The 26,136-nt window shown below is 50.2% G+C and overlaps 1 protein-coding gene across 1 annotated transcript in view; it reads right to left on the bottom strand.

Moving 5' to 3' along the window:
- Positions 1-4,061: 4,061 nt before the first annotated feature.
- Positions 4,062-26,136, bottom strand: part of Bcr (BCR activator of RhoGEF and GTPase) — a 122,169-nt gene continuing 100,094 nt past the window's right edge. Inside the window, exons 13-23 of the mRNA XM_021205482.2 lie at positions 24,711-24,815; positions 24,189-24,263; positions 20,389-20,486; positions 18,241-18,372; positions 11,450-11,509; positions 10,380-10,489; positions 8,728-8,867; positions 6,484-6,618; positions 5,494-5,599; positions 4,993-5,155; positions 4,062-4,497 (exon numbers count right to left, since the gene is read on the bottom strand). Of these exons, the coding sequence (XP_021061141.1) occupies positions 4,408-4,497; positions 4,993-5,155; positions 5,494-5,599; positions 6,484-6,618; positions 8,728-8,867; positions 10,380-10,489; positions 11,450-11,509; positions 18,241-18,372; positions 20,389-20,486; positions 24,189-24,263; positions 24,711-24,815 (1,214 nt within the window). The 3' untranslated portion in view covers positions 4,062-4,407. The remainder of the gene's footprint in view (positions 4,498-4,992; positions 5,156-5,493; positions 5,600-6,483; positions 6,619-8,727; positions 8,868-10,379; positions 10,490-11,449; positions 11,510-18,240; positions 18,373-20,388; positions 20,487-24,188; positions 24,264-24,710; positions 24,816-26,136) is intronic.

The following is a 26,136-nucleotide window of genomic DNA, read 5'->3' as shown; positions in this document are numbered from 1 at the left end:
CATTGGCTTCCTTGTTCCCTGGCAGGGCCTTGCTCCAGTCTTGCTGGCACTGTGGACCCTGCTCCAGCCAAAGCCATTTGGGTCTCTTCAAGAGCAGCTTGTCACTCCTTGTGTTGTTTATCTTTCCAGAACTATTTGCAACTGCCTATCTTCAGACCTTGTGAAAACTTCCTTTTAAGGCCGCTGGGACGCCGGGGTGGGAGGAGTCACGAGAAGTCCTTTTGGCATTTCTGTATGAATTTGATGGGTCACGAAGCTAGCAAGCATCAGCCTGTGGGCCCACATTAATAAATGCTATTGTGTTTGGGTCAAGGATGGTAGTTGAGGTCTCACCTAGCATAAAGTTGGTACGTTTGGGGACAGAGAGTCCAGACAGATCCCAGCGTTTGTTGGCAGGCAGGATCTGAGGTGTAATGTAAGTGGGGTTACTCCATTTTCCTCTATGTGAATGGTTACTAACCTTCCTAATGCTGTGACCCCACAGTTCCTCACGTTGTGGTGACCCCCTACTCCTACGACCATAAAATGATCTTGTTGCTGCTTCATAACTGTTATGAATTGTATTGTTATGAATTGTACTGTAAATATCTGAGACACAGGATATCTGTGAACGGGTCATTTGACCCCTCTCCCCAAATGGAGTTGTGACCAACTGGCTCAGAACTGGTGCTGTAAGGGATGAAGGAAGTGTCAATAACTTCAGATTTGAGATGTAGTGAGTGGCCCTGGCCTGGGTTTGGACAGACGTGGCCCTTGCATGGAGAAACGTGGTGAGGAGACAGCTTTGCTTGAAAAATCAACTCCTAGTTAAGAGAGAGATGCAAAAGAGCTATGAATGCTCTTACTGTGTTTTCCAAACAGAGCCAGGCAGACAATGTCAGAGACCCTGCTGACTGTAACCTCTTAGGGGACGGACATAGCCAAGTACTGGTAGAAGCCCGTCTTCATCATCGTATGCAGTTTCCTGGGAAGGGTAGGACCCGGCATGCTTCTGGAGTGGGCCTGGGGTTATGGCTGCCGAGGCTTCTCAGAATCCAAGGGCGAGGACGCACCTAACACCCCGTAACCTTGCACCATCACCGGATGGCAGTGGCGACAGTGATAGTCACATTGCTCAGGCTCCCCATCCCTGGCCATTTGTCAAGTGACCCTTATTCTGGGAAGTATTGGGGTGACTTGCCGTAGGTGCTACTGGAGATAATGTGACGGCTGCCTGGATACGGCTAGGCTCCTCCCCAGCTGCCGCATGAGAGATTCCATGTTACATGCTCATTGCCTCTAGGTGCTGCTTCCCTGTAATTTGGGCAGGCTTCTGAGGGCAAGGGTAGAGGCAGCTAAGAACATCCACCCCCTCTGCATGCCATACAAAGATAGGGTCTAGCTGCCTCTCTGCAATCCCAGCAGGCTCAGCGGCTTGAAACAGGCATAGGTGAGGAGAACCAGGGTCAAGTCAGACAAGCGAGACTGGTCATCCACCCTCCTGCCATCTCTCCCACTTGCAGGGTCAAGACTACATTTTCCAGGTGGCTTCTCTTCCTCGTCCTTAGTCAAGGCAATGGTCCCTGCCCAGACTCATCCTTGTGTCTGAGGACTTAGTTGATACTCTGTATCTTGAAGCTGCCTGCCTGGCACTTACCTGTGGGTCCCCAATTCCATTAAAGCAGGACTTCCCACAGTGGCGCACGCCGGCCCCTCCTCCCCCACCGATGGCCCGACTGGACATTGAGAGCTCTGTTAACACTGGTTTTTCTCTCTGCTTGTGGGTTCTAGTTTTGCCAAGCCCCAGCAATGCAGGGCTTTCAAACTCGAGAGGCGACTGACCGACTAGAAACCACCACAAGCCGAAGTAGTCTCAGGAGACTTTAATGAGGGTGTCCGTGGTCCTTCCGGCACAGAGCAGTACAGACAGCTGAGCTCAAAAGCAGGATTGCGGCTAAGAGACCATCCACCCACTGCAGAGGCCAGGCTACCACCACGAAAGCCAAGCCCACTGTGCCAGGTTCCAAGGACCCAGGTTCCAAAGTAAGAAAGTATCACTTCTTCCTTTAGAGTCTGGCAGGCACGCCTGGTGGGTGGTCACAACGGACTGGGGCCGTCATTCTCTTAGCAGAGGGTAAAGTTGAGTCACCCCCACTCCTGGACAATGCCATGAATTTTCTTTGCCAGCTTAGAAGCCTGCAAGGCATGAGGCAGCCCCAGACACTGCTGCTGTGGCCCCGATGGTGGAGGAGCACTTTTTAGATTGACACAGGGATGCTCATTCCATCATCAAATAACACATAACCTAAATAAATAAAGTGAACCGAGGTGGGGTGGGGGGTGGGCCAGGGGAACGCACATTGGCACGTTGATATATTGCTTTCCAGTTCAAGGTGACAAAGGTGACAGACGCAAATCAAGAAACAATGGGGTGGGGGGAGGGGAGGGTGCAGAAACAACAGCGGGGGTGAGGGTGGGGGTACTTAGCTTTTCTCAGCAGTGCTTCCTTTACAGGGTCAGAGATATGACATGGACTGGGATGAGAGAGAGAGAGAGAGAGAGAGAGAGAGAGAGAGAGAGAGAGAGAGAGAGAAGCCAACTAAACACTGTATGCAGAGAGACCCTGTAGGGCCTTTTGCTTCCTGCCCAATACCTTAGGCAGGTTCAAGAGCAGACGGGAGGGAAAGACATGGCTCTGCCTCTCAGGGATCCCCATGTGCTGTGGGGTTGGTGAATGCCATCAGTGGGCATACCCACCGTCCAGCCATGGGAGGGGCTGTGGGGTATGTGACCGGGTGCAGGAGTCCTCACGGGACAGGCAGTCTACACCCCTAAAATTATGCCTTCCTGCAGGAGAAGGCCAGGATTCAAGTCTCTCCTCAGCCTTTTTCTTCTCTCCCCAGCTACTCGTACGCCGGCCCTGCACGGAGGTCCTGGCTGTCCAGATAAGCACGATGCTGCCAAGGCTGGTCCTGAGCTCATGGCAACTCTGCCTCTGTCACCCTTTAAGAAGTGATGCAAGGATCTATGGAATCCCTTCTTGAAGACAATCAGTGGTTTTCCCCTTTCTCTTTTGCTAACTAGGGTGGTCAGTAAGAGACTACTACCCTGCCCCCCACCCAGCGACAGGGATTGAGGTGGGAGGGCTGCAGGTGGGCTAGCCTTCCATCTGCTTTGGGGCGGCTGCTCCTATCCCCAGGCCCGACTTTCCTAACCTTCTTCCCATATTTCTGATGCTCCAGAGGCATCAGAAACGACTCCAAACAAAAAGGAAGTCGGCTCTCAAAGGAAGACAAAACACTGCCCGGACATGGCCCATCCCCGGTGTACATTCTCGTATCTTATTAGGTGTCTGAACCCATTAAGAAAAAAAAAAAATTAGAAACTACGTATAAAACTTAAAAATATTCAAGTATCAAAAGCTATTTCGGATCAAAGTATTAAAACAAGCCACTAGAGGAAGCTGCTGCCTTGGAGCAGAGAAAGGTAAGCCTGCTCAGTCAGGAGCGAGGGAAGGGAGTGGTCTCTTAGGTGGGGCAACGAGGGTCAGAGACAGCAGTCAGAGCCAGGCCGGAGGTATCATGGCCTTTGTAAGACAGAAGGGAGAGCCGACGCCAGGCAGGCCGTAAGGATCACTGGGCTCAGCCAGTCTCCCCGCAGAAGGAATTGTAAGGTGCGTGATGACCAGGGTCTCCTCTCCCCGTGTCGGGTCCCGGGGCACTTCTGGGCTGCAGAGGAGCGCACTCCTGAGAGGTGCATAAAGAGCCCAAACAAGACTATCAGCGAACAGGAGCCTGACCTACTTCTGCACGGGCATCCTTCTGAGAAGACAGAGCAAGCGGCCAGGGCTGAAGATGTTACAGTGCTGAGTCAGCGTCTCAGACCCTGTCCCCCACACAGCAGACTTTCTAAGTCAGGGACCGATGAAGGCATCCCCACCTAAACAGAGGGACATGGCTGTGGCCCCCACAATAGGAAGCAGCAGCAGTGTTTATTCAAGACACAATAGTAAGGGATCTGACGGTGTCCCTATTCCCCAGAGAGGGTGCATCGGAACAAATGATCCAGTAGAGATTTTTTTGTTTTTTAAAACTCTGATAAATTAGATTCGTAAAAACGACTCTCTTCTCTGCCTCTTTTCCCTTGTCCGCAGGCTTGCAGATGGGCTGGCTTGGGGTGCCCTCTGGTGGCAACAAGGGAAAGGTACAGTCCGGGGCCCAGCCTGGGGCTTGCAGACACACCTGGGTTCTCGCAGGCCCCTTGGCCTTTCGCTTTGGGTACTTGTCTCTTGCCAGATGGCCCAGAGCTTCGGAATGGCTAAATTACACCGCAGGAAGGGTCTCATTCCCACTCCGTGGGTGGGTTCTCTCGTCCCAGGTTTCCAGGTCATTCTGTGGGCCTCTTAATGAGATGACTGACGCCAGGCTTTTAGACTTCAGTGGAAAACAGGATGCTCTGTCTCTTGCTGTCAGGGGCAGGGATGGCCTCCAGCTGCAGGAAGTACAGTAACACTTGGACCTGTTTCGGTAGAGAAGGGAGAGGCGGACACGTAAGAGGAAGCCTGGCTCACACAACTCCCGGACTAAGAGACCCTGCTGGTGATCAGAGTTGAGCTTGAAAGACTGGCAGATGGGCTCAAACCTAGCCAGGTACAGAGGGGCTAAAAGTAGCTAGGGGGGAGCTGGAGAGATGGCTCAGCGGTTAAGCGCAGTGACTGCTCTTCCAGAGGTCCGGAGTTCAAATCCCAGCAACCACACGGGGGCTCACAACCATCCACAATGGGATCCGATGCCCTCTGCTGGTGTGTCTGAAGAGAGTGACAGTGCACTTACACATAATACATAAATAAATCTTTTTTAAATTTTTCTTTTTTTTAAAGTAGTCAGGGCCCCTCTCAGTGATAGTAGGCCTCTGTAGTTGAGGTGGGAGTGGCTCATGCGGAAGTAGGCTGAGGCCGTCTACCCGCCAAGTGTCAAACCAGGGTAACAATGGACTACGGCTTGTTCACTATACCTGGGACATGACCTCCAGGGACCAGCTGTCAGTCATGGTGATGGGTTGGCTGGGGTTAGCAGGGAGCTTGCTTTCTTTCTCCGAGGGCCGAAGCAGCGTGGGGCCAAAGACTGTGGCGAGGTTGTGCAGGGACATCTTGTTCACCGTCTCCTTTTCAGCTACCCTATGTGAAGCCAGAGCAGAGGATGCTATTCCAACATCACACTCAGGGCTGATGTAAACATTCCACCCCCCCCACCCCCCCCCGAGTCTGTGGAGCCTGGGATCAAGAGAGCCCAAGGCCAGAGGGCAGCCGGGACAGCTCTGGGCCACGATCTGGGAGTGAAGGGCAAGTTCAAGTGCAACGCTGGCTGTGGCTTGCGTGTCACGGTGCCGAGCAGAGAGATGCCATCAGCTCTAGTCCCTAGCGTGGGAACTGACTGGAGACTTGCGAAGGAGAGAAGGCCCTTAGTGGTGCCTGGTTTCCTGGGGCCGGGGGCTGCATGGGAGAGTGGGCACTACCTTTTCAGGTGGTCCAAGAGGAAGAGGAAGGTAAGCAGGTTGGCTTCTGGGAGGGATAGCAGCAGGTTCAGCATGCAGCTCTCCTTTGCGACGGGGTCTGAAAGAGCTACAGAAGGAGGGGGTTCAGTTCCCAGGGTCGGAGCGCAGTCCTGAGACCTCGTGAGGATGTTGGGTGAAACACCCCGAACCTATGCTGGAGTTCAGACGCCTGGCACTGTCTCGGGCCACACAGTTAAACTGACTCCCACTGAGGAAGGCCCTGTGGTGGAGGCTTACATAGCATGGGAGATACCCGAAAAGCCTGCTCTCATCTCAAATGAGCAACAGCGCCCAGGCGCCTGTACAACAGGTACCCAGAGATCCGATGCTAATGGGGAGGCCTGTACTGGGGGGGAGGGGTGGCCAGTGGGAGGTCTGGGGGGAGGGGCACCGTCTTCTGCTATAAGCACATAGGAAGGCCCCTCCCCCAGCCCCTGGGAGCTTCCCTTATTTACACGTGCACCCTAGGGGCACTTTCAGGCCTGAGAGGCCAGGTCTTGGGGTGAACCGGCCCTACAGGTTGGATCACCATAAGGGTGAAGTAAGGGGTGTATGTCTGCCTCCTGTGTGAGTTGGGCACCATCATCGTTCAGGTTGACTAAAGGTCAAGGCTGGGTATGAATCTCTGCTTGACTGGGCCAGGACCTGGGGTTAGAGCGCTAGGGGTTCCTTGTGGCTACCAGGATCCCACAGCTGGACACGCCCATGGCCACACAGACTGGTTACTCTCTGGCCGAACTGAGAGGGGAGGGCAGCAGGCAGTTGTCAGGGATTCCACAGATGGCTTGGTTTTTAGTCCCCCCACACTGCACAGCCAACTCCCTCAGGTTAGGTTCGAATGTGGGAACAGAGTATCGGGGAACAGTCTGATTCCCTCTCCTAATGGTGCCAGTGAATGGGTGAGGCCGTGAGATGCTTGCCTCCCACAAGGCCGGGGCCATTGATGCTCACCAATGCCTTCTGCGAAGTTAGGGTAGAACTCATCAGTGAAGAGGGGCTCGGGCAGCTCGCGGAAGTAGAGCTTCAGCGTGCCGGCAATGGCGTTCACGTCCATCTCGCTCATCATCACGGACACATCCTTGTTATCTGTTGAGAACACCAGATATGGAGCCTCCGTGTGGGTCCCAGGTCTGCAACCTGCCTGGGCTGACACAGTTGCCGTCCTGATGACACATGTGTGTACCCATCCCCTTTGTGTGGTTTGTCCCCCCCCCCCCCGCCAGCATTTGTGTGACTGAGCCTGGGCAGGGTTGCTGGGAAGTAAGCACAGCCCACACCTCTACTCTGCTCTGCGAAGGGCTGCCAGCTGCAGAGGCAGGCAGGTGTAGGGACTGTTTGAGTCATTTGAGTGGTCACACTGGGTGTTTCCTTTGGACTTAGGTAACCTCTGGTTCTCTGCGCCAGAGAGCCAGGGTAGTGGTTTCCATGAGAATGGTCCTCACAGACTCAGAGGAGAGTGGCACTATTGGAGGTGGGACCTTATTGGAGGAAGTGTGCCACGGGGGCTGGATTTTGAGGTTTCAGAAGCTCAAGCCAGATCCCGTGGCTCACTCTCTTTTCCTGCTGCCTGCCTATCCAGATGTATAACTCCCGGCTCCTCTCCAGCACCGTGTCCACCTGCAAACTGCCATGCTCCCTACCATGACAATAAATGGACTACATCTCAGAACTACCGGTAAGGCAGCCCCAGTTGAATGGTTTCCTTTTTAAGAGTTGCTGTGGTCATGGTGTCTCTTCACAGCATGCGAACCCTATCTAAGACAGAAGGCTGTGCGGAGAAGCTGAGAAACGACAGGGAGTCTTATCGAGGAGGGCTGGGTCCTTGATGTCCCAAGCCAAGATGGTGGCATAAAGACTCTGCAAGCACGACATCCTTCCGAGTCCTGTTTCTGTCTGCCTACTCTTTGGGGAATGCTGAGAAAGAACCCTGTGCTGCTGGTTTCTGTCAGGCTGAAACAAAGCCTACATATATCTGAGAACCTCAACTAGGGGTGGGGGGAAGCTTAGTTTGGCCTGCTGGCTTTTCTTGGCGGATGACTGACGGGCAAGGGTCTTAGACCACTGGGGGCCCCGCCTACCATCCTTGGATAGGAGATCCTGGGTTGCAAAAGGTGGCAGACTGAGCAAGCCATGAGGAACAAGCTGGTAAGCAGTACCCCTCCATGGCTGTGGCTTCAATTTCTGTCTCCAGGTCTCTGCCTTGAGTTCCTGGCCTGCCTTCCCTTCATGATAGACTGTGAGCTGAGTGTCACAACCTGAAATAAACCCTCTCCTCCTCAAATTGCTTTCCACTCTTGGTGTTTTATCCCAGTAAAGGAGACCTTAGCTAAGACTGATTCTGTGAGGTCTCAAGGTCCTTGCTTAGCCTTCGGGATAGTTCTGTCTTCCTTACAGAGTGGGAGGGGTTTGGAGACAGGTAGAAATGAGACAGCACCAGGGTCATATCCATGCCATTGTCCCAAACCTTCCTCACGTGAGCCATCGTTAAATTATCCTGGGATTTAGCATCTCCTGGCCATTCCAAGACATCAGGCAACACCCCCAAAGAAGGCCATGGTCAGCTTGGCTGTCGTTAGACCTTTGAAGGATTCGTGGTTTGTTTTTTTTTTTAAAGAGCTACTTGGTTTATGTATCTGTGTGCCTGCATGAGTTTATGTGCACCAGGCACATGCAGGATCCCACAGAGGCCAGAAGAGGACTCTGGATCCTCTGTAACTAGAGTTACAAGTGGTTGTAAGCTATACTGTAGGTGCTGGGAACTCATCCTGGGCCCTGTGCAAGAATAGTATGTGCTCTTTCCTAAGCCATCTGTCCATCCAGACTCATCTTTTTTTTTAAGTGGGGCCTGAACCCCTAAACTCAAGTGATCCTGTCTCAATCTCCTAAGTAGCTATAACTTCAGAGGTTAATACCAACATTAGCTCTCAAGTCTTTTTATTTTACTTATTTTGAGACAGGGTCTTGCTCTACCACCCCGGCTGGCCTTGATACTGCAGCAATCCTCTTGCCTCTACCTCCCAAATACTAGGATTATAGGTGTGCTAGTTATTTATTATCAATCAATCATCTATCTGACACAGGGAATCACTATGTAGCTAAAGCCGACCTGGAACCCATTAGTGTGATGTGCTAGGCCCCTTGGGAGTCTTGGTATGGACGCCACTGCTTGCTCCGCACTGCCTGGGTGATACTCACTGACATCGAAGGCTGCCTTCAGTGCTTGGATGTCTGTGGCCACTCCAGACACTCGGTAGATGCCCACCTCCTCCATACCCCGGCGTTCGATCTCTTCCACACACTGGCGCACAATGTAAGGTACTTTGGACCTCTCTCTCCTGCAGGGGGGAAAGGAAGGTGTGGAGGGTTTGAGGGCCTGGTCAAGCTTCCCTTCCTGCTATGAGTTCTCAGGTATGTGGCATAGATTTTTATCAGGAACTTTCTAAGAACCAAACGCATTCAATCACATTGCAAGATACATATGACCCTGTGGGGGAAGGTCAGGAGGCTGTGTTATTTTCTTCCATGGTGCCTGAGAGCACTCAGGGCATCCCTTACAGATGCCGGGTAAATCCCCTGAGCTATATCCCTTACCCAGGAGGCTTTTTTAGGTGACACTGACCTAGGAAGTACAGATCCTGGGCTGTGAATGAACCAAAAGCTTCCTGGATTCCTGAAAAAAAAACCCTCTCACCTCTAAGACAGGAAGTTGAACAGGTATTAGCCCAGATTCCTGACTGCTATGCGGTAAATACCCTGAGGCTCTTTGGGAGCTACGTCTCACACAGGGCTGAGACACCTGCATCTGCTGTGTGCTGGATAGTTTTATGTCAACTTGACACAAGCTAGAGTCATCTGAAAGGAGCCACCTTTAATTGAGAAAAATGCCTCCATAAAATCAGGCTGAGCAAGCCATGAGGAGCAAGCCAGTAAGCAGCGCTCCTCCATGACCTCTGCATCAGCTCCTGCCTCTCCAGGTTCCCGCTCTGACTTCTTTCAATGATGAACGGCAATATGGAAGTGTAAGCTGAATAGACTCTTTCCCACCCAAGTTTTTCTGGTCATTGTGTTTCATCACAGCAACAATAACCCTAACCAAGACACGCTGCGCGTACAAACTATTCAGGAATACCCAGATAGGTACCCTGCCATTTCAAATGCTTTCTCTAATGACAACCTCTGGACCTCCTGGTACAACTCTGGGCCCAGAATGCTTTGAAGAGAGAAGCCAGTGCTATATGTAAGCATGAGCCTAGTTTTACTTATAGCTGGGCTATATGCACCACCAAATCCTCTCCAAGTCCCAATGAGTAGTTATAGGGGAGAGGCAGGCGAGTGTCTTCCTTCCCAAAGTGCACATCTTTGTTTTCTGGAAAGAGCTAGGACCAGACTGTGTCAGCGCCTGGGCCATGAGTGATGTAGCCAGTATCCCATCCTGGGGAAGTGGATAAAGTCGGGGAGGAAGTGGCCTATCTCCCCAAGAATTACCCTCAAACCAACAAACAGGCATCTCCTGGCAACGGTCTCATGACAAAGGGGCAGAGGTTCAAACTGTTCCACAGGAGCGTGGGACCACAATACACTCCGAGCGAGGGAGGAAGGGAAGCAGGCCCTGCACTTGGGCAGTTCCTGACCACGAGGGAGGCGAGGACATTCCTGAGCTGGCTTTGCAATAAACAAATGGAAGTGGCTAAGCAAAGAGTCACAGTCTCACAGTTGTCCCTGGGGTTCCCCTTCCCCCCAACACACACACACTCCAGACCCCATCCAGCTAGTAGGGTCATGCACGGAGAGAACAGGCCCAGTCTTTCCCACAGACACTGCTGAAGCCTGGGCCTCTCCCCACTCACTTTGTGACTACAGCAATCTTGACACCGAAGACCCCTGTCTGTTTGCGGGAGGGCATTCTCTTCAGGCTGAACTCCCTGCTCGTGAACTTGATGGAGAGTTTCACTTCGATCTGCAGCAGAAGGGAGGGAAAGGCGTGGGTCTCTCACGCTCTGGACCCCGCGGGCTGAGATCTCAGGGCCCCTGACGGCCCTATCCCAACAACCCTTCTCACTCCCAGGTCAAAGAGGTCCCAGAGTGGGGTGCAGCAAGCCCCTGTGGGTCGGTAAGAGCCAGGGCTGGTAAGAGGCATAAAGGAATTGCTTCTCCAGAATCTCCTCCCTATTGCCAATATTTCCCTTTCTTTTTAAAAGTAATAATTAAACAAAACATTTTTTAATTTTTAAATTAAAAAAAAAAAAAAAGGGCAGGGTTAGAATGTGTAATGTGCACACTGACTATATGTACAAGGTACTGGGTTCAATCACAAAGGCCTCACCACAAGAAAGGGAACAGGTCAGACATCCTAATCTGGAAATCTCAAGTGTTGTAAAACTGTAAACTTTCCAAGCTCCAGCATGCTCCATGCGGAGGGTTCTACACCCAACAGGCCCCCTGCTAATGAGTTAAGATGCATAAAATTACGCCCCCACAGCTGCGCACATAAGTCTCATGTTTATATTCGGGTCCCCTGTCCAAGACTACTTATGTACATGCAAATATCCTGTCATCAGAAAAAAAAAATCTAAAACTGCTCTAGTTCCAATCTTTTTGTATACATTCTTCTGAGATAGCCAAAGACTACTGCAGCCGATCTTAGGTTGTCCGTGAGACGTGTTCGATCCCGGGGTCCCTAGCTCCGCTTCTGGGCTGGACACTGACCAGAGAGGACTCCTTTCTATGCACTGTTCCGCTCTGGAGGCTCCCCATGCTGCCCTGTCCACCACACTCCTGCTCTCGTGGGGTTCCCTTCCCCCTCTACTCTCCAGCAGTCATCTCAGGCTTGGCAGTCTCATGACTGCTCTGGGTGGAACCAGGTCTGCTTTAACGTTCAGTGAGAAACAGACACACACGGAGCCCTGCGGGCACTTACTCCATTCATGTCGATGACAGTCCGCTGCCAGTCTCTGTCCTGTAGGGTTTGGGGGTCCAGCTGAAACCAAAGACGCGTGATTAGAAAAGGGCCTCGGGTCGGCGTGGAGGCTGTGCCTGGCAATGGCCAACACTGCTGCTGCTCTATGCTCCACACAGAAAGCAGAGTCCTACTGCGGCCAGGAGCCCTGTCTCCCACCCCAGGTGGATCCCAAGTCCTACTTCCCTTTGCCAGAGGTGTCACTAAGTCTGAATGGAGGGCAGACACCTGGTTATGATGACCAACTTTAGTGGTGACTGTGAGAGCGAAGGCTGTCAAGAGTTGCCAACCATGCTTTCTCCCTCTACCGTGCCCAGAAAGATACAGAACGACACCCCAAATCAGATGACGCCTCCCCGTGACCTTCTAACTTTGATCTCGGCAAACACTGTCCAGCAAGCAGCCAGTCTATAGGAATCTACTGTTTAATGTCACCTAAGTGAGCACTCTTCAGAACTGTCACAAGGTCCTGACCTGTGGAAGCTCTGCCTCCATTCTGATGAGCGTCCATTAGCTGTCACGGGAGGTTTTGGCGCAGCCACGGGCTAGGCTAGATAAATAAGCAATTGGGAATCTTTGGAAAACACGCCACCTGGGACTGAGTGTGGCTCAGTGGTAGAGCTCACCCTGGTTGGCACGAAACCCTGGCTTTTATCTTTAGTACTCCAAAATTAGGAGACTAGGGAACAACCACTACTTCCCCTCAGCTTCTTTCTACAAAGAACTAAGCGCCTTTCAGGGTGGGAGTCTGTGGTGGGGGGCAGCTCCCTGCCCTGGGTTTGAAGTTCCTTGTAGATGAATCCCAGGGTCTACCTATATCTTGGCTGTCCAAGACAATGCCCCTTTCCTTCTTCAGAAATATGTTGAGTGAGACAAATTCTCCCCTTCCTATCTTAGGACAGTAATGATAGAGACTCCTTTCCCCTAGAAACCCAGAATCAACAAAGGCCATGGATGAACAGTCCAAAGACCAGGTGAGGTCGAACAAGTGGTAGTTGAGGAAAGCAGCTGTCTGACACAGCTGGGTGACCAGGTCCCACCCCTCCTGGCCCTCCTGGGGATTCCAGGTCCTGACTGGCCCACCTTGCCCCTGCACACCAGACATCGGATATGAGTCCACAGGGTTGTGCCTCGGGCACATAGCTGTTTCTCAGCAGAGGTGATCCGGCTCCGGCTTCCCCGGCTTGGGTAGAAAAACCGAATGAGTCCCTGCATGGTGATGGGGGTCGGGCAGCAAGAAGCTTGTTGAGCTGAAGCCGCACAGCCGGGCAGTGGTGAGTTCCTGGCCTCTGGCTCCTTTTGAGCAGGCTCTCGGGGAAGCTCCACCCTACAGCTGGGCCAGCCAAGGTCAGAGTTTCCCATCACCCATACATTCCACTTTGTTTTCTGTCAGTATATGGGAAAACCAGCTCCTGCTCCAGAGTCTATTGGTTACGGGAATTCAGATAAGTCACAGCCTCCTCTTACGTCGAGTCTCCTTTTCAAGTGGTGGCTTCCTGTGGTCCAAATTTAGAGACACTGAGTAACGTGTGTGTTACTGGTCAGTCCGCTTTGAGCCGGTAGTGTCTTGAAAGAATGTCTAAAAGGCCTGATGATACTTCTACATCTCACGTACTGCCTCTGAAGGAATCGGGGCAGAGAGCACCTGAAGGCTCCAGCAGCTTGTTCCCTGCAGGCATGCTGCTGGAGCTTTCCGGTCTGGGTAAGGCTCACTCTCCAGTCAAGACCTAGCATCTAACCCTGCCTAGACAGAGACGCTGGTGCAGGTCCCTGCTTGTAGCTCCCCTTGGTGTCTGAGCAGTCAACCCTCATAGCAGCCTCGAACTGGTGGATTTGCCTCAAAGGACAAAAAAACGTGCTTAGCAGAGCAGAAACCTTGCAAAGAGTAACAGGATGAGGCAGGCTGAGCTGCACTGCCAACAACATTCAAGGCTGGCACGCTTTCCCATGCAGTTAGAGTTTCAGAGAAATAAGCAAGCAGGAGGCTGGGCTTTGGAAAAACTGATGGTCGAGGGGGAAGGGCCGTGGACCAGGAGTGCAGGGGAAAGCTGACGCCCTTGTGGTTATATGGGGCCGCTGCTCCACACAGGCTCCGGACAGCCCGCATGTGTGCTTACACAGTAGCCTCAGAAGGGCGACCTGTACTGCGCTGTCTCCCGGGGAAGAAGAGCTGTGGTCAGTGGGTCTGGTGGATGCCTGGAAAACTGCTTGGTCTACACTAGGACAAGCTGGAGAAAGCCTAAGTTCAACCAGGGCAGGCACTGAACTGGCCCCGGAGACTCCTCTACCTACAACTGGGAAACAACTGTCCGTATTGACTTAGACCAAGCAAGGGGTCACAGTAGCACCAACCATAATAAAACTGGAAGCAAGCCAAGTGGCCAAAAAGCCCCCCCAAAACAAAATGTGGGTCGTGACAGGGTAATTTTATTTAGCTATTAATGATAATACTAATGATTAATAATAATAATAATAAAAATAAAGATAACCGTTAAAAATAATAGCCATCTGGGCATTGGTGGTGCACTTTTTAAAAATATTTACTTTATGTATATGAGTACACTGTTGCTCTCTTCAGATACACCAGTAGAGGGTATCAGATCCCATTACAGATGGTTGTGAGCCACCATGTGGTGGCTGGGAATTGAACTCAGGACCTCTGGAAGAGCAGCCAGTGCTCTTAACCACTGACCCATCTCTCCAGCCCCAATGGCACACACCTTTGATCTCAGCACTTGGGAGGCAGAGGCGGGTGGATCTCTGTGAGTTTGAGGCCAGCTAGGCCTACAAAGTGAGTTCTAGGCCAGCCAGGGTTATACAGCTGTCTAAAAACAAAACAAAACATTCCCCACCCCACCCTCAAAGAAGAACCCAGAAAATACAGTCACAGGAGACTACCTCTGGCATGATTCTGTTGATATGAAATTTGGAGAATGGACATATTTCTAAAACAGAAGCTACTATCATCCAGATGGCTGTGTATATAACCCAACAGGAGGATGGTACAAGAGGGGAAAAAATGGGACAAGATGAGATTCTACAACGCAGTATAATGTTAATCCCCAGCAAGGATCAGGGCTATGAGAATTTGGCAGCATAGAAAGTTTATGAATGGAAACGAGAGAAGAGAAGAGGGCATGGGGAATCTCTAATGGGCACAAGGTTCCAAGACACCTCGGTTTACCAAGTCTGATGGTCTCCTTTGCATAGCCCTAGCTGAGGATGGTGCTTTTCAGGATCCTGTCCCTGTCTTGACCACATACAGTCAGGCTGTTGAATGGCTTCCTCCCAGTTCAAGCATCCCTGAATCCTGTGGTAACTGCTGGCCTTGGGGTATGACCTGAAGATACACCCAGTATTCCTTCCTGTGAAGGTCTCCCTATGCCCATACCTGGTCCCTCCGTCAGCGATATCTGAGGATGCCAGTGTGACCTTGCAGCACGCTGACCCTGGCTTTTGGCACATCTGTAGTATCTTTCTTGAGTCTCTCTAGAGATCATAAAGCCTGGGATAAAATGTCTTCATGTTATGGTACTCTTGGATCCTGGCATGTAGGTCCTTCCTTATGAGGGCAACACAACAGGCTCTGGCGTATGATGGCTTTGCTTGCTTGGATGACCTATAGAAGCTTGGGCCTATCTTAGAAAGGACCAAGGTGCTGTGTACGAACTGCACGAGAAGGCTCATATTCTTCTTGCTGGTGACTCTCTGAAGAGTTGTCACCACTCAGGCCAGCGCCACCACATCCCTTTCTCTTTCTGGCACGTGGATCTAATGTGTCCTGGGTTCAGAAAGAGGGAGCCTCTACTCTTTCTCTTGTGGAACCTCTGTTCTTCAGGAAGAGAAATGGGGACCTGATAAGTCAAGGTCATATAGAGAGTAAGGGTGATATCCAAAAACTTGGGCTGTGGTTCTTGGACTAAGTATTCGTTAATACCATTTATGGAACAAAGAAACATACCTACTCAGGACCTTAACTTCAGAAGAGTCTGGCACTCCCAGTCCGCAGATGTGCGTGACTACCATCAGAGCCTCAGTTTCCATTCTGGCCCTTCTCTTGGGCGCTGCTGTCCTGCCTGAGTCTGGACTTCCGCCTGTCTTCCCTCTGGCACTGCGGCCCGTATCTTCTCTGTCTCCGCATGCAGCCTCACCTCACAGGACCTCTCTCCACTCAGTTTCTGAGCCAGGGTTGCCATTCCCCACCAACTCCCAGCGGCAGGAAATGGACAGCTAGGCACCTATCCACAATGGCACGCACGGAAGGCGTCGACATCATCAGGAAAGCCTGGCTCAGCTGATACGCCACAGATGGCTTTCTCAGCTATACCTAACCCAGAAAATAGTATCCGCAGGTGAGAAGAAGCAGGAGGTAGGAGAACGGAGCCAGGCTGAGTGTCAGGCGCTAACACTGCCCCTCCTCCTGCTTCCTTCCTTCAGGGATCACAAGGACAAGCCCTTGTTGCCAGGAGACAGGCCAGCCACTGTGTAGGCGGGCGTGAGTCATGGAGACCCTTTTCAAGTGCTTGGGTTCCTTCCTGTGTAACGGAAGTTCCCGAAGGCCAATCATCTCTCAGACCACGGTGGTGACTGGGGGCTGGAGCAAGGGCCGACAGTCTCCCGTGCTTCTTCACTGACAATGATGGTGACAAAATAGTAACAGTAATAATAGCACCAAATGCTGACAGGTCTGGGTGACGCGTCACTGAGCTGCAGACGGATGTGTCTCCCGCTCCGTCTGATATACGAGGACACACTGCTGGAAGGGTGAGGGGCTATGACTCACTTGAGTCACACAGGGTGGGTGGACAGAGAGTATCCTCTTTTACTACCAGACTATCCAGACACTGAGCTTCAGTCAACACGGCTTCACTCCTGTGAAGTTCCAATCTGAGCAAGAATTCTGTTGAATCAAATTTTCTAAGAATATATACCCTCTGTGTGTGTGCGTGTGTGTGCTTTATTCTGTGCGCGTGTACGTATACATGTTTGCAGAGGCCAAGGCCAACCTCAGGAGTCATTTCTCAGATGCTATCCACCTTGTTTTTATTGAGTGAGTTAGGGTCTCTCCCTGACCTGGAACTTGTCGAGTAGGGCAGACTGGCTGGCCAGAGAGCTCTAGGGATCCGTCTGCCTCAGTTTCCCCAGCGCTGGGATTACAAGCGGTTCACCACACTGGGCCCCCCTACTCCCACCCCACACTTTCTTTTTTCTTTTTTTTTTTTAATGTGGATTCTAGAATTATCATTCAAGCCTCCATAACAACTAAGCTATCTCTAGCTGTGGATTTTTTTTTTCCTGTCTCTCCCTCCCAAGTGCTGGATTACAGGTTTGCCCCCACCCCCATCTTTGATATTTAGCTGGGTCCTTTGTCTCCGGGTAATGTCTGCTTACCTGACCTTCCTTCAGAAGAAAAATCCCACTGGGCTAGTCTAGCCAGAATCCCCTTCACTCCTGGCGTCTCCTCTTAGTAATCTCCACTCACTGACCCTAACCCTGCTCCTTGGCTGTAAATTTCCACTTGCCTGTGCCGTACCTGGAGTTGAGCCCTGTCTATGCAACGGTATCCCTTCCCCCTTAGAAGTATCTTGAGTATATCTGTCTTTGCTACCTTTACTGCTTTCTGGCACAGGAAACTCTCTTCTCTTTCCTAGGCTGGCCCAGGGTGTCTGAGTGCCTTGACAGAAAAGCAAATGCATCAGGAGACATTTTGTTCACACGGTGGCATCGGAGCAAGGGACTTTCCAAGAAGCCTGGTTTGATAAGCCAGCTATGTTCACTTTCCACTGAGACTCCTAGCTTTCTAGCGGTCGTACTTAGAGGCCCTGGTTCAAATCCAACCGCTCACAAGAGTCGTGGAGAAAATTCAAGGCATTTAAGTCAACAACTAGTGGGACCTGAATTTCTCTTTGCTAACTTGATAAACCCACAAAGGGGCCAGGCACCCAGTCTGTTGGCATTCTTAGGATCACCCTTGTATAGAAGTTATCCCTGGTTCTTCCTCTAGTCCCATGCTCCCAGAAATAAGACTCAGACTCAAAAATATATTTACCTTGGCCACAGAGCTAGGTTCTCCTCTCATTGCTGTAACTTAAGATATCCCATTTATTCTAGCCTATGTGTTGCCACACAGCTGGTTACATGTGCTCAGGTACCATGCATCTAGCTCAGCTCATCTTGCCGGAGAATCTCCTTCTCTCCCAGAAGTCTCTCTCCTCTTGATGTTCCACCTTCTATTTCCTGTCTAAGTCATAGGCCATAGGCTTCAGCCATACAATACACAAGATGTTCTCTCTACACCCTTGAGTGAGCTGGGTAGTTGAAGCTTCAAGAAGGTAGGTGATCAGGGCCTAGGATGTGTATGATGTTAGAATGCTAACTCTGAAGGGACCCGTGTGTATGCTGTTCAGGAAAGCAGCTGGAAACTGGGTCTCTACCCCAAACAGAAAATGAATAGGCTGCGGGACTCCTGCTTTTCCAAAGGGAAATGGTTTTATAACCAATTTTAGCCCAGGGCACCACCTAACCAAATGCCTGTGGTCTATAAGAGCTCACATAGGGAAACTATGGTTTCAGCTGCAAGGACAAGTTTGACAGAAAAAAAAATCAATCTTGGAACAAGAGACTATATAACAGACAGAGAGAGAAAGAAAGGAGCCATGACAGGGCTGGCTAGCCACTCCATCCCAAGAGTCAGTCTCACGTGGGAGAGGTGGAGCAACCAGATGGGGTGGGGTGTGGAGGGGCAGGCTCACCTGGACCTGGCCTTTCCCCATGAGCTTGTCTGCGCTCTCGCCATCTTCCTTCGTCATCTTCATTTTGTTGTAACACTTTTCGTAACATAGTATCCGCAGGGTCTGGGAGCCTTCTAGCTCTATCTCAAACTCCTATGGTTCCCCAAAAGAAAGAAAGTTACCTGTGAACAAACAGGTCCAACCAAGGTCATGCCTGAACCACTGCCCGACAACAAATGGTACCCCTCATTTGGTCCTGGTATCTGTGTGGGCATCCCTGTCACTACACTCTATAGGTCTCTGACCGGGTGTTTCTGGAAGCTTTTAAACCCTCTCAAACCTATTTCAAACTTGGTACACCAGCACCTAACTCCAAAAGATAGTCTTGATGCCAACAGCACTGGTGATTATTAGAGATCAGTATCTGATATGTCTGGATGGCTTTACGATAATAGAAGACACAAGTCACTATTTATTTGTAAAAATGAACAGAGTATACATCTCACATCAACGGCAGCCTCTAGGTGCCGTGGGATTTGTTAACACAGGCAAATGACATCATATGAGATTTTAACAGTGGGAATACACGGAGCTCCTGCCCTTTCTCTTAATTCTGCTGTGAACTTAAGACTGGAGAATGAAATGGAGGTTAGGGGTACAATTCAGTGTTCAGAAGTACAAGCTCCAGCTTCAGCAAATTCTAGTTTTTAAAAAACTGTAATCCATGGATGGGCAGGACAGAAGGCATTGGAATGATCCCTTGAGCTTTGTCTGTTGCTTAACATGGAGTTAACTTGCTCCTCTATCAACCCTCTGAGCCTCCAATGAACTCTGCGTTTTCCATCTGTGCTTATGTATGCAGGGCCCTACTTGGGCATGCAGGGCCCTACTTGGGCATGCAGGGCTCTACTTGGGCATGCTTGTCTCTACTTGGGCAGAGCAGCTCTTTCTAGGAAGATGTGTCAGGAGTATGTGAATGCCCTGGATGACCAGCATGAACACACCAGGTTACCTAGACCTCTCACATCTCCCTAGAGCTTTGGAAGGACAACTCCTATCTAGATCTTTTGCAACCTACCTAGAATCCATCTTTGTTGCCTATGTGAGGGTCACAATTCCCCAACCCCCTTGCTTTCTATAGAGCCTCCTACAATGGGTCTCATGTGGCTTTTTTTTTTTTTTTTTTTAATTTTTTTAAAAGAGGGAACTGATGTTATTTACTATATGGCCCGGTCTAGTCTTGAAGGCTAGGCAATTCTGCCTCTACCTCCATGTACTGGGACTACAATGTATCACTAAGCAAGCCTCATATGGCTTCATTCTGCCACCATCATAGCTTATATTTGGCTCTTTGTGCTGAGATGTCCAGAGAGATAACTACAGGGACCCTTGCATCCTTGTCCTATTTAGACAACGAGTATAATGACAGATGATGCAGGGATGCTATGTAGCAAGGCCTCGGATCTGGTTCCACAGTCATACCATTAGCGACATGATCGAGGTACATTAGACCCAACTGCCTGGTGTTTCACCGTTCACTCCTCAGTAGGCAAGGGCTGGGAGGCTGCTCCACTTGTGCCAACTAAAGCAAGGTTCTTTAGGGTTACAGCAACCACTGAGACCAGAGGTGGTCTGAGGACTTCACGCATACTGCCTCTGTACGGTCATTCCACTCACAAGACCCAAGGTTTAGGGAGTACAGATAGCAGACTACACAAACCTGCTATCTCAAGACAAAACACAGGGCCCTTGCAAACAATCAGGGAAGCCCAGGGGGCCAGGGGTACAGCCCTGACAAGCAGAGACTACAGACTCTGGAACCAGAATAGCCACATGAACTCATTCCAGCTTCTGAGGAAAAATGAAAACCGGAACCCTAACAACCGTACAATAGGCTCCAGCAGGATTCAAGAGTCCTTTTAAAGTATTCTCTTTAAACACTTCTCTGGAAAAACAGGTTCTGCCTCTGTGCTGGGGTGGGTGGGGAAGACTCCCAGGGACACAGAGATAAGATCTCTTGGCTGAAACACACACCTTCCTCCCCCCCACCATCCTCTAGGAGATTCCAGGAATGCTGGCAACCCTGTGGCTTTCTTTAGGGGAAGCCCTTAGGGAGCCCCTGGAGATTAGGATCTGCGGAAATCATCCGGGTGGAAGCGGGCCCCTCACCTCATTCCAGTTCGGCTCAGTTGTGTCCCTGTAGACTCGAGTCTTCGCTTTATTCACAAAATATCCAAAGGAATCCACCTCCAGGGTGCAGTACAGATCTGGGAGAAGGAGACAGGGAGAGGGTGACTGATTACTATGCTGCCAGCCTCTTCTTAAGAGCAGGTGCTGTTTACAAAATCAGGAAACAAGGGTCTGTCCTTTGTAAAATAACCTTAACAGTGGCTGGCACGAAGCCCCTCCTGCCAGAGGAGTTGGGAAACAGTACTTCTCCTCCTCCTCCTCTTTTTATTTTTTTGGTTTTTTTTTTTGTTTGTTTGTTTGTTTTTTTTTTTTCTTTTTCAAGACAGGGTTTCTCTGTATAGCCCTGGCTGTTCTGGAACTCACTCTGTAGACCAGGCTGGCCTGGAACTCAGAAATCCACCTGCCTCTGCCTCCCGAGTGCTGGGATTAAAGGCATGCACCACCACTGCCCGGAAAATAGTACTTCTAGAAACACCCACTTCCATATCATTCAGCAATCAGCTGCTAACACTCCTTCAGTGACAGGGAACCTATGCTGGGTCTGCAGGGAGGAAGGGGACTGAGGCACCAGCTGCCATGCTTCCTAACATGATGACAATGGACTGAACCTCTGAACCTGTAAGCCAGTCCCAATTAAATGTTGTCCTTTATAAGAGTTGCTTTGGTCATGGTGTCTCTTCAAAACAAAGAAACCCTAAGACACTAGGAGTGCTGCCCTGCTCCTGGAAAGCAACTGTCAAGTTTCCCCAGGGTCAGTGCACAGAAGGTGAGGCAAGCAAATGTGGTGCAAGGGAGTCAGGCTCCATCCCAAGCTGGCAGCAGAATTGTCTACATGGTACTGATTTTACAGACATGGTGGAGGCAAGACTGAGGGGGTCATGGGATCTTTCACAATGGTTCCAGAGAGCCACACAATGTATAACAGAGCTGTAGTGTCTTCAAGGAGGCCCCAAGAGGCTAATGAGTAAAGCCATGGAGGTAAAGCCCAAGTTGCAATGGAGATCCAGCATGCTGAAGATGCCAGGGACCATGGATAGTTACCAAGGAACACTGCAGGTATGGGGGTAGTTCTCACCAAAGGGAGGGGTTGCATGTGGCAGAACTGGGCAGGGGAGAGGCGACCCAATCCTTTTGGAGTTCAGACAGTTTCATCATGAGTCCCAGCTGCTGACTCATTTAGCTGCAGGATTTAGTGTTTGCCCTGCTGAAATTTTAACTCTTGCTTTATTCCTTCATCCCTTGATATGCCCCCCATTCTTACGTTATGCTATGATAATGTTTATTCTGTGCCATTGCATGTTAGAAACATGTAACTTGTTTTTGTTTTATAGTATATCAGATAAGATGAAACTTGAGACTTTTAAGCAGTGTTGAAGTTGTAAAACACTATGGGGAGTTTTGGAAGTAGAGAGTTAACGCATTTTACAACTGAGATAGTCATGAGGCTATGGGGGCAAGGGGCTGAAGGTTATAGCTTCAAAGTGATGCTTGGGTGTGAAGCTGAAAAAGTATGGAATTTCAATAGCTAATCTTGATCATCAATAGGATAGGAGTTAGAATCACCAAGGGGAGAAAATTATCTAAGGACAGAGGTGAGAAGACCCATCCTAAATGCCTATGAGCTAAATAAAAAGGAGCATTCACCTCTGCTTCCTGAGAGTGGATACAATGTGGTCACAGTTCCTATTGTGATGTAACTGTGAGCCACAATAAATCTTTCCTTAATTATTGCATTTTGTGTTACTATGTATTGTACTTTGTATCATTTGTCACAGCAATAAGAAAAGAAACTAACATAGGGGCTGATGAGATGGCTTAATAGGTGACGGAGCTTGAAGGAGCTTGTCGCCAGTGCAGAAAATGTGAGTTCAATCCCTGGGACCCACGTGGTGAATCCTTCAAGTTGTCTTCTGCCCTCCTAACATGTGGTGGTTGAACTGAGAATAGCCCCTGAAGGCTCATATGAATGAATACTTGGTTCCCAGTTGGTGAACTGTGTGGGAAGGATAAGGCAGCATGGCCTTGTTGGAGGAGGCGTGTCACTGGGGGTGGACTCTGAGGTTTTGAAAGACTTGTACAACTCCCAGTGTGCTCTCTGCTTCTTACTGTGACTGCTCAGCTGCTGTTCTACCCACCTGCTGTGGTGCCTTCACTCTGCCATCAGGGACTCTGGCCCTGTAAGCCCAACTAAAGGCTTTCTTTATAATTGCCTTTGTCATGGTGGCACTCACGCATATATATGTAAGTAAATAAATGTAAAAAAATTTAAAAAGGAAGCTAATGTAACCAGTAAATGCTAGCATACATGCAAATGCAAAGAGAGAAGCATTTGGGATGAATTAGCCTGTTATAGCTTCAGAGTACATTTGTACTCCAGCAGTTCATCTATAGCAACTATATGGCTTGATGGCTGTATTTTGCTTTTTTTTTTTTTTGACAGGATGTCACAATGCAACCCAGACTGTCTGAGAATTCATGGTCCTTCTGCCTCCTGAGTAATGGGATTATGGGTGTACACCACCATGTCCAGCTCTGGTAATTTCTGATAAGTTAAAAACATTTATTCAAATAATGCAATAATTTCAGAAAATTATTGCAAATAATTTTCTGCCTCCTTGAGTCTAATCATAAGCAAGTTTTACCCTTTCCTTTAACCTGACACTTGATAGTGTGTTTGACTTCAACCTTTGCCTTTTCTACAAATTTAACATACACAGAATGATACAATATCTAGATTTTTTTTGTATAATTTCCTTTTGGTGTGTTCATCCAAATTTTTTTGTCTATCAATAGCCAGCTCATTCCTTTTTTTTGTTTGTTTTTTTAAAGAGATTTTAGATTTATTTTATGTATACGAGTACACTGTTGCTGTCTTTAGACACACCAGAAGAGGGCGTCATGACCATTAAAGCCTCCAGCCGTGGTGCCTTCACTCTGGCACATGGTGGTTGCATGTGTGTATGATGTGTGAGCTGGTGCCTTTGTGTGCTCATGGTGCATGTATGGAAGTCAGAAGAGGGTTTCCAGGGGTAGGTTCTCCCCTTTTATCACGGGTTCCAGAGACCAAACTTAGGTACTCAGGCACGGGCAGCTTTTCTACCCTTTGAGCTACCTCATCAACCCACTCCTCGTTACAAAATACAAAAACTTAACTGCATTTTCCTAAGTGCTTGGCTTTAAGAGTTTTCCCTTATATTCCAGACACAAGTCCCTTAACAGATCCATTCCGGAATTTGTTGAGGCTCTAGTTCTGCAGCAACTGTGGCAAGGGTCAAAACTTCACTTGCCCTTCAGTCTCATACCATGGGCCTAAGAGCTGGGGAGAAGAGCTAGGCTACATAGCGTGCAGCGTGGTCACCCTCAGACAGGGAGAGCAACTAGCTGGGAGAGAAAAGGGTGTTCTCTTGTCCACTTGACACAACAGCTAAGTCTCCTCCTGCTGATGGGGTCGTGGGGCCGCTGCAAGGGAGATGAGGCTTCCTGGCATCTTGCCTCCTGCTATCAGGCTTTGGGTTCAAATTCCAGACCTAATAATTAAAAGATCCGCCAGCAGGGGGCAGCTCATGCACGTAGGATCCGAGACAGATATGTGTGGGGGAGAAGCAGAGGAAAACAACCCCATTCCCAGCAGGCTTCCAGCACGGCCCCTCAAAGAATGGCGGCCCCCAGTGGACAGGTGGACACCTGACTGGCTTCCCTCCTGGCCTTCTGAGGGGACAATTCTTCTTAGTTAAAGTTTACTCACAGGGTCCATCACATCCCCTCCCTACGCTACTTACTTGAGCTCTGCTTAAAGCCAGTGGCTGAGTGGACGATGACATGCAGGAAGCCGTAGAGTCCAGGAGACTCATCATCTGTGCAAGAGACCAAAGAGGTTAACCTTCTGCCTCACCAGGACAGGAGGGTAAGGTTGATCCAGCACTGGGCACAGTAGTATCGTTGTCTGAGTATGTGCCTACTGTGGATTCTGCATTTAGAATCTGAGGGTCTAGTTGGCATCAAAGCACAGGCAAAGGAGTGATCAAAACAAGCTCCAAAGCAAGGAGAGGGGTCGGGGTGACATGGGTGTGGGCAGAGGAAGCTTGTCTCTAAGCATAGACCGCTGTGCGGCACTAAATACAAAACCCTGCATGACTCAGTGTTCGCCCATGTTTACATTCACCGGATGCCACAAGCCTTATGGCTATCGGGGACAAAAGCTATACAGTCAGTCACATCGACCGCCCAGCCGCCCAGCAATAGCTTCAAGGGGAGAAACTGTTCCAAACAGATCAGCCAGATACCCAGGAGACCAGCCCTACCTTCTTTGTTGATGGTCAGTGGAATGTGGTGAACCGTCTGAAGTTTTACACATGAGTTGGTCAGCATTTGTAGCTCCACAGATGTCAGAGAGAAACTTTTGAAACCTGAGGAGGCGGAGTAGGTACGGAGACAGGTCAGTTTGGGGTGGCACTCTCGCATGGCCATCATAACACCACTGTGTGGGGAGGATTAGCAGGGCTCTCACTGGGGCTTGATGGTTCCCAGCTGAAATGCAGGTTTAGCCCCAGAGCAAGATGAGGCTCTGGAGAGCCCAGGCCTGAGGGCTCCTGAGAGGATTGCCAATATTGCTTATAAACTCATGTTCACAAGCATTAACCTGCCACTGGAGGGCAGGACATGTCGGCCTGGATACATCACCCTGGTAGGTCTCCCCAGACAGACATCAAGAAGCTCTGTCCTCTCTACTCTGCTAAGGTGGGTTTGTGTCTCTCTGTCTGGATGCACCTCTGAGCAGGGACAGATGCTGCCAAACTGGAAATGGTTTGGACCTCCAGGTTAAGCCAAGAATCACTGAGACACAAGCCCTGGCAGGAGCCCCTTGGTTTCTTCCAGGCCACAGAAGCACTGAAAGGAAGAGGTGGTCTTAGCTCAGCAAAGGCATAAACGATGAGCCTTAGAGACCATCCCTGGGCTGATAGTCTTGGGTTCAGGATGGGTCAGAGGCATGCAGAGCCCACAGCTGCCTCTGCAGAAACTGAACCCCAGCTCCAACTTCAACAGGAACTGCCCTCGAACTACAGAACAAGCAGGCCTTTGAGCTCACAGTTCTTGGCTAATGGGGGGCAGCTGCAGCCCAAGGCTTTGGAGTGAGGTCTACCACTCTATTCCCAACACTGTCCCAGGACCCAAAAAGCAGATAACAATTCCAGAAAAGGGTAAAGTCACCAAGAGGAGGAGTTGCCTTGAGAGGGAAGGGGCCAGTCCAGTGAGGGCTAAGTGTCTTGTCTTGGGGTAAGCTAGGCAGAGGGCAGTGGACCAGCACAGTATGGTTCCTTAGGTGGGTGCAGCCAAAGCCTCTTCCTGCATCACTGCCTGCAGAGGCAGGGCAATGGAGTCCCCAGGGGAGTAGCTGGTGAACAAAGGAGGCCCAAGGAGACTGGAGATTATGCCATAAAGGCCTGGCTGGGACAGGTGAGAGGGTGGAAGGTGTGTGAGCCTGTGGGAGGAACAACTGGCAAGGATCAGGGATTTGGGTCAGTCTAGGGAAAGAATCTCAGGTCAAAGGGCAGGATGGGTGGGAGAGCACACAGGGGCTGGGGAGCTTTCTGTGCTTGCAGATTTAGGTGGGGCTCCAGACATCTGCCCAGGGTCTAAAGCCCCTCCCCAAAGAATAGCAGAGCAGAGAAACCAGGAGTAAGAAGAAGAGGAGAGGAGAGGAGAGGGGAGGGGAGGGGAGGGGAGGGG

This window comes from Mus pahari, chromosome 9 (genome assembly GCF_900095145.1).
Source record: "Mus pahari chromosome 9, PAHARI_EIJ_v1.1, whole genome shotgun sequence".
NCBI classification, from domain to species: Eukaryota; Metazoa; Chordata; class Mammalia; order Rodentia; family Muridae; genus Mus; species Mus pahari.
Note: the sequence above shows the minus strand (reverse complement) of the source record. Positions and strands in the feature narration are given on the sequence as shown.